We start from the raw sequence: 8,122 nt of genomic DNA, 5'->3' as shown, positions 1-8,122 counted from the left end.
GATATTTCAAAAAGAAAAATGCCATTCTTCTGTATTGTGGAAGGCCTTTCAAATAAGCAGAAATTATTTTTCATGTCATATACACTTTAAAGAATTTTATTGACCATTCTATTGCCCGTCTATCCATCCACTGCTGTTCCAACAAGAAGGGAAAAAAGTGAGCTGTGAATACTAAACAATTCAACCAAAGAATCATTGACACTGCCTCACAGACAGGTAGTAAAGACTATGAGCACACTCACTGGTATAGAAGCAATTTTTATTTTTCACTGATATCATTTAAATCATTTCTATTTGGTGCCAAAATCATTTACTACATGTATATACTATGACAGATAGCCCAGTATAGATATTTGCATCAGTCACGCAGTGAATGGTTTAATCTTTACACATTTGTTTCCCATATACATGCACTATGTTCAAAGTCATGATCCTCTCCAGACTCTAAAGGTTCATGATTATATATGTGCTTTTTGCTGCAAATAAGAATTAGAAGCAGTGATGCTGCTGCAAATTCTGTCACAGCAGCCAGGATAAAAGATGGCCCATATGTATGGAGACGATCTGTCATAAAACCTGTGAAGAAAATGAGGACATTGTCAAGAACTTCCCATCTGGAAACTTTATCAGTGTGACGAGTGAAAGGGATGGTCAGGGAGAATCTGAATTTCCTTCTTCATATACCTTGCACTCCAGGTTGTGGCACCTACTTTGTGCCTCCATACCTTGGTGCTTTGTTAATGTTGAAGTATCATACAATGGTGTAAAATTTTGCATGCTTTTGTCCTCGTTCCCACTGCCTTGGAAGTCCCTCTCCCCACCCTTTTTTCTCCCACCTCCTGCCCCATATACGACATCGTTCCCTGAGTTTTCTCTTCATTCCACTCCCTGGAATGAGAGAGAGAGAGAGACCCAATACTCCTGGTTCCCATCCTGAAGACTTTAGAGAGAGATCTACTTCAAGTACAATCAGGACAACGAAGTTTGATAACTAGATGCAGCTCAGTGCATCAGTGATGGGAAAATAAATTTTTGGCTCATTTTGAAATACCCTGATTATCCCAAATCATTGCTAGCTGCCCTCATTCCCACTAGAGTATGAGAGTCTAATACCAGGTAAATGGCAAGATTTATCTTAGTTAACATCATCTGATCAAAGACTGACTGATGCTGCCAAGTATGGGGCGCCGTTTGTAAAAAAATTATTTAGCTTAATTTTATCATTTGTTTTCGTTATTTACTAAATAAAGTTTTGTGACATTAAATCATGTATTTATGATTTGATATAATAAATTACTATTTTAAATCATGGGTTTATGATTTGATATAATAAATTACTATTTTAAATCATGGGTTTATGATTTGATATAATAAATCCTGATTTCAAATCATGTGTTCATGGTTTGATATAATAAATCCTGGTTTCATATCATGCGTCTATGATTTGAAATCACGACTTCATGATTTAAATCAAACTTTCACATTTGATATCAGTGAAATCATGATTTAACTTAATAAGTATGATTTAACTTAATACATAATCCGCGCGAGCGAGTACATGTGACAAGTCACATGATCATCTATTGCGCGGGAAAACACAAACATGTCGGATGAACTTTCAAGGTCAATTGCTTCTGCCGTATCCCAGGCAGTTCAAAGGGCCGTCGATGAGGCTCTATCGCGTCTTCCAAGTCAGGGAGTCACTTCAACAAGTTCAAGCTCCACATCGAGCTCAAATTCAAATTCTCAAGAGGTACGTACATGTGCTGGCCGGCAAACAGTCATTGTATTCCTCTGAAATCTAGTGTGTTATTCAATACTGAATATTTAGCCATTTTCAATTTTCCTGACTTACTGTATTTTTTGATGCTGGTTCCTGTGGTTTGCATGTTGTTCCAGCAGCTCTATAAAAGTTGCGTTTTGAACGGAAATCCCCCGTCTTTTACACATTGTATTTTCTCAACGTTGCGTGACTTTGTTGATAGTCGCCAGGTTATCGCTCTTCGACGAGTTGAAACGAAACCTCACAGCAACCATCGATGATATTAGGTTACTCTGCAAGAAACTGTCTCTTGCTGTGTTGAATTACGTCACACATAAGGTGAACAAAGGTTTTATTGCATGTTTAAAAAGGGGAATGACATTTTGGTTGTTCACCTGTAGAATGGGAGGACTACAGCATTGGAGAGGCGACTTCCACTACCGACCGTTTTTCGTGGCGCGCCAGGATGTCTGCCGCCGCCCACTAAACGAAAAAAGAGTAATACACCGAGGCCAGTGAAAATTTATAACAAGGACATCATCTGCCTTCCTCATCAACTGGGCGACAATGTCCTCATTCCGATTCCTCGCGGAGAGAAAAGGTCGAAACTAGCGGAAATGGGCCTTATTGGGAAAATAGCATTACACTCTGTATGGCAAGCTGCACAAGTAGAGGCAGAAGTCAGCAGCGTTTTCGCCTCTGCGTTTGGCCTGTCTCAGGGCGAAGTATTGCCTTATATCTATTTGAGGTACCACACTCACTGGGTTTTGTGTAGCCTGCGAAAGTAGACGGATTTACTGTGGTTGTGTGAAACAACGACCGGGAATCCGTCTGCGTTCGCAGACTAGGTTTGGTGTTATTAACAACTGTCAGATGTGTGTCTCATTGACTGATGGCTTTGTTCACCGTTTTTCTTTTCCCTCAGCACTATGGCAGGAACCAAAAAGTTAACAGTCCCACAAACGTCGAGTTCTTTTCAATGGAACGCTCCCGAGGTTGTCTCTCTGTGCTCACAGGGATCTCCATACATAATGGCAAAGAGACTACCGTTGATGTGGCCAGGTGAAAATGTAGGTTACTATTCTTACTTCTTTCTTCTTTGACTCCACCCGTAAACAAATTGTATTGTGTTTTTGAGCATGGCGATTTTAGGTAAAAGAGTTTCAGTAATGTTCCTGTCATACTTGACACAAAACCCAAAAATAAATAGAAAAGAAGGCAGTAAACACTCTCTTGTACTAAGTAGTATACCTGGAATATCCATATCAAACACTATGGCTTCTTACCATGTTTCTCCTTTTCTCAACTTTAGGATGACCCATACCAGCTTACCATATACGACAGTATGCCTGATTTGCCATCTCAGTTGGAAATTTCAGATACCACAAGTACACGGGACACTTCCGGTACCACAAGCACAGCAAGCCCTGCGAGCACTTCAAGTTCTATGAGCACGATAAGCGATGCACGTACTGAAAGCACTTTAGTCACAACAAGTACTACAGGAGACGGAAGCACTACAAGCACTACAACAAGTCAAAGTGAGCCGGGTTCTTACAGGTAAATATATCATTTTCAAACACGCGCAAATGTGTAGGGTTATTGCACAATTATTTCTGGATTTCGTATTTGCCCATGAGAGAAAACCAATCAAACCTGAGATTAATTAGTCTCCTCCACAGCGGTTATTAGGGTCGTCACGCAACGCTTCTCCCCCTTCCTCTGTTTGAATGTTTTTTTTTTTTTTTTTCAAGGAAAAATACACCGAAATAATTCTATTGTTCAACCTTTTCTGACTGGCACGGAAAGTGGTTCTGCATTCAAACATTACAAAATTGAAACAGCGTTCGATCTCTGTACAATTAGCGAATGGGTATCATCGAAGTTCTTTCTCGCCACTCACAATTGGGCATTGATCTATTTTCGACACTCCTAGGTAGTTAAGGTTACAGTATACCTTCGGGTCGGCAATTTTCTTCAAATTTGGATTTTTGGGTCAAAATAGTGGTCGAAGAATAATCTCTAATTTCTGAAAAAATTTTTTGAAAAAGGCTAAATATTAGCGGAGAAATGGCGGTTTTACGTTTTCACCGGAAGTAAAAGTTTACCTCTTGATTGACAGCCCTATGGCGCGTATGCAATCAACCGAGACGATTTTCGCGGGAATTACCTATATGGATGTCACGAATTGACTACTCAGTTGATCAGCATTGTTGTTCTGACTACCCAGCATTTTTGGTATTACGCGTGTCTCTATGTTAAGTTATAAGTAAACATAGACCGTGTTTAAACCATGGACCAGTTCGAAAAAGCGAAAACAGCGAAGAACGAATGAAAATACATCAGTGAGTGAAGAAGCGAAAGTTCGCCACGCGGATGAAGCTATAGTTATCGTATAAGGCGGGCAAATGTTCGTGGTAAGAGAAAAGAAAGGTTCTGTAAAAATTTCGGAACTTGACAGCAATAACAGGGATACTGACAGAGACTCTTCTGATGAGTCCGATATCGACGAATCGTCGGACTCATTGAGACCATTTGAAATATTATCCATGCACAGTTGCCCACACACAGTTGCTCTCCGCGCTTTCTTTTATTTGTTTCCTTCGCTCAGCCACTCTAGCGTTCGTATCCTTTTTAGTCTTCCCCATTTTGCCAGACCAGCTTCAAGAAAAACCGAGCTACAGAAAAAATTATCTCTCTGCCTTCAGTTCCTTGAGCGCATTGCGAACACGAGAGTTTTTTAGAGATTTGCGCGTAAATTTCACCAGGAGGTTAACGGTAGTAAACTTTCCCTGCACTGATTGGCTTAGTTATCTGAGAACCCAGTTGAAGGCGTTTGTGGGCGGAGTTTGTTTGCGAAGCAGAAAATTTTCCTTAGCGCTGTTTTCTCGAATAAATTTTTTCACTTGAAGCAGACACTTTAAAGAGTTATAACTCAAAGGGAATTTGTTCAATTGCTCTTAAATTTGGACAGTGGCTAGTTTAACATATAAACTACAAAAGCGTGTCTGGGAATTGTTAATTTTGCAATACTTTTTCTTCGAGAGCGATTTTTGTACGATCACTCCACATTTTTTAAATCCTATTTCGAAAATGTTCTATAACCTATTACTGCAATTAAATATGCCAAAATGCAGACACGTTTTTTAAGCGCTTTGGGCCCTGAAACCGTGGAAAAAATTAAATTGGCGAAAAACGAAATTCGCTTTGACTTATAGCTTTCGAAAGGTAATTCGGGCGCTCGCATTTAGTGATCGTGAAAAATTCGACAATTCATTTTCTTTCATAATTCTTGGTATAGTTTGATAGCCAGCTCCATAAGCTTTAATTTGATATAGGGGTTTAGGTATCTACAGCTTAAACTGGACGCGCTACATCGCTTGCACGCGAGACACCCCTGAAGGTATACTGTAACCTTAAGCGACGATAAAACGAGGTAGTTTTTTTGTGCGCCTATCGATTTACTTTGGTAAATGTTGCTTTTGTTAACGCAGCTCTTATGTCACACTACTGAACGACGACCCTTTTCCAAACCTCAGTGACGAGGAAGAGGAGTACCAGCGGGACGTACTGCTTGCACTGGAGCTCAGCGCAAGGTAATTCTCTTAACATACGGACCATGTCGTTATCATAGAGACTGAGGTTCGTGATTATATCACATTTGATATATTGACTACAAATGGTTATTATGTATGCCTGGTGATTTTTTTCATGTTGATTCTGTTCGTGATTAATGTGATAATTATCACGGCTGGTCTTTCAATACGTCACAGAGACAGCAATCCTGAACGAGACCTGGAGGAAATATTGCAGGAGTTAAGAACAGCTCGAGTCAATAATGAGGGGAGAACCATAGTCAATGTTAGGCGCGGTCACATTTGGGAAGATTCCTGCCGATGTTTGCAGAGGAAACGTTTCAGTCCAGGAGCAATCATTTCCGTCTGTTTCGCGGACGATTTTGGGAACAGCGAAGGTGCCGTTGACATCGGTGGGCCTCGCAGGGAATTTCTTCTTTTGTTGGTAAAGGCAGCGAATGAACATTCAGGGATTTTTGGTGGACCAGCAGATAGACGCGTTCTCGTGCCCAACTCAAACGGTAAATCACAACGTACAAATAGTTCTACTACTTTGGCTTTATATGCATGTATTGCGTGAAGGTAACTAATTAACCCATTTTTCTAGCAAGGGAAAAGGGACACTATCGCCTTGTGGGTGTAATTTTGGCCTGGTCACTTGTACACGGAGGCCCCGGTGGCAACTTCCTGAGCCCAACTCTGTACCACGCCATAGCACACGGTGTCGACTACACTAAGGCAGACGTCAACGACATCCATGACGATCGGTTGTCGGACTCCCTGTCAAAGGTAAACTAATGTTGTACAACTACAATATCGAACTGTCTCCGCAAAGTACCACTTGTGACACTTAATCGGCACTCTTGGAAGCAACGGATTACTATTACTCTTGAAATTATGATTAAGTAACAGCTTTGGTTTTATTCCCTTTTTAGATAGCAACCGCAAACGACATAGAAGAGCTCAACGCAGTTTTACAGGATGTCCATGTTCAGGAAATTTTGCTTGCGCTAGGGTCCAAGACACAAGCAACAAACACCGGTGAAAAGGACCACTTCGTAAAAATAATTTCTCGCCACGTCCTTTTGGATAGTTCGCGATACCTTTTGGAAGAACTGATAAATGGTTTGCGCACATTGGGGGTATACGAAAAAATAAAAGAAAATCCCAAAGAATTCGCGAAGTGCCTCTGTCGCTCCGACAAACTCCTAACGGCGGCTATGGTGGACGCCTTGTTCCACATCGAATATGCCGAACCAAGGTCAAACCGTTACGTAGCCCAGCAGAGGGCAATTGTGTACTGGAGAGATTATCTCCAAGACTGTGAAGGTAAGTTACCATACAATATAGTAAATTGCTTGCAACGTTGCAATACACCTAAATTAAATTATTACTATAAATTATGCATTCTTTCTCCTTACTTAGCCTAAGTAAAGAGATATGTTTGCAGTTACACTAGTGAGCACTAGTTCGTTCTCGTTCCGTTGAACGTTGAGACCATAATGGTCTAAATTTATATCCGTCTTCAGACCAAAACGGTTCAAAAGCCCATACCCTTTGGGGCGACACATACCTAAAAGACTTACACAGGGGAATACCCACCCCCCGGAAAAGTTGTTTCCTTGACAATTTTCCCATTCTGTTATTAACGAACAATATACAATCCCTTCTAATGAATCACTTTCCTGCAGCTCACGACGCGGAAGCTTCCATCGAAGAAGTGCTGGTATTCGTGACTGGGGCAAGCAGACCACCACCACTGGGATTTGATGAACCCGCCACCATAACGTTCTTAGATGATGAGCCCTTCGCAATGGCCAATACGTGCGCCAATACTATTAGGCTTCCTGTCTGCTATTCAGAGTATGAAGAATTCAAACGAAAGATGGATTTTGCGATTAAAAATTCCCCATGCTTTGGATACGCTTGAACAGTACACTTTGGTTATATTATTTTTATTAATCAACAATAAATGTGCACGTTTAAATCTGAAATAATATATTGATATACGTAATAATTGCAGGTAATTGTTGTATCACTGTTATGAATTTACTATGTTGAGTTCATTCTTGTGACAAGTGTCAGTTTTGCGGAGCTGTTTTTACGCTGAAATTACGCTTTATTATAGAAAATTGCCGCTTTTTAATGCTATTGAGCCCAGAGGGCTGTGAGGGGGAGGGAGGGAGGGACGCGAATTCTTTCACTAGGGACATTAGACGTAACCATTAATTGGGGAGACTTTTTCCCCTCTCCCACCCCCTGCTAAGTCTCCGAAACACCAAACACTTGCCCTTGATGGCGTTTGGTTTGCAGTTGGTTTTAAAGCTTCAGTTATAGTGAAGTTAATGTTACGAGCTTTGAGTAATGGTCACCTCGGGTTTGCTCTGTTACAACCCAGAATAAAAATGCACAGTAAAATAAATTGTTGTCTAAATCACGTTTAGTCATTGCTGTCTTGTTGTTGCATCATTTCTCCCACCATTTGCACAGCACAGCGGTATAGTTCTTTGCCGCTGGTCGAGGAGAGAGGGTCCACATTACCCTGCAGTCGGAGGAAAGATTCGTTGCTAAGAGGATTACTTGTATCAGGAACTTGCACGTGTGGAAGAGTTTGACTTGACATCAAATCTCGGACGTTGATACCACGCCAAGCATCGTCAGAAGACCTGCCTCCTCTGAAGGCAGTAAGATGGAGATTTAACCAAAACAACTGAGCCGGGGAATTGTTCCTCTCTGTTGACACGGCATGATTGTTATGAGCATCAGTGAATTCTGTCAGTCTCCT

The 8,122-nt window shown here is 41.0% G+C and overlaps 3 protein-coding genes across 3 annotated transcripts in view; 1 reads left to right on the top strand and 2 right to left on the bottom strand.

The window, feature by feature from the left end:
- Window positions 1-242: 242 nt before the first annotated feature.
- LOC110043119 (monocarboxylate transporter 3-like) overlaps window positions 243-8,122 on the bottom strand; it is a 40,571-nt gene continuing 32,691 nt past the window's right edge. The window contains exon 4 of the mRNA XM_089292284.1: window positions 243-576. Coding sequence (XP_089148410.1) covers window positions 386-576 — 191 coding nt within the window. The 3' untranslated portion in view covers window positions 243-385. The remainder of the gene's footprint in view (window positions 577-8,122) is intronic.
- On the top strand, window positions 5,325-7,298 carry LOC149110398 (G2/M phase-specific E3 ubiquitin-protein ligase-like). The gene is made up of 4 exons (XM_089292243.1): window positions 5,325-5,858; window positions 5,945-6,126; window positions 6,273-6,666; window positions 7,029-7,298. Exons 1-4 carry the CDS (start codon window positions 5,474-5,476, stop codon window positions 7,265-7,267), a joined length of 1,200 nt encoding a protein of 399 aa, XP_089148369.1. The 5' UTR covers window positions 5,325-5,473; the 3' UTR covers window positions 7,268-7,298.
- LOC110068798 (uncharacterized) overlaps window positions 7,655-8,122 on the bottom strand; it is an 864-nt gene continuing 396 nt past the window's right edge. The window contains exon 1 of the mRNA XM_020776211.2: window positions 7,655-8,122. This exon is cut by the window's right edge and continues 396 nt beyond it. Within this exon, the coding sequence (XP_020631870.2) occupies window positions 7,778-8,122 (345 nt within the window). The 3' untranslated portion in view covers window positions 7,655-7,777.

Source organism: Orbicella faveolata, unplaced genomic scaffold (assembly GCF_042242905.1).
Source record: "Orbicella faveolata isolate gen_17 unplaced genomic scaffold, um_ofav_v1 contig_24, whole genome shotgun sequence".
NCBI lineage: Eukaryota > Metazoa > Cnidaria > Anthozoa > Scleractinia > Merulinidae > Orbicella > Orbicella faveolata.
Note: the sequence above shows the minus strand (reverse complement) of the source record. Positions and strands in the feature narration are given on the sequence as shown.

Bases quoted from the DNA above. Each gene is read 5' to 3' on its own strand.
- LOC149110398 (XM_089292243.1), top strand. From the start codon at position 5,474: ATGTTGATTCTGTTCGTGATTAATGTGATAATTATCACGGCTGGTCTT. The intron at 5,859-5,944 runs GTAAATCACAAC...CCATTTTTCTAG, and splicing joins TCTCGTGCCCAACTCAAACG to CAAGGGAAAAGGGACACTAT. The intron at 6,667-7,028 runs GTAAGTTACCAT...ACTTTCCTGCAG, and splicing joins TTATCTCCAAGACTGTGAAG to CTCACGACGCGGAAGCTTCC.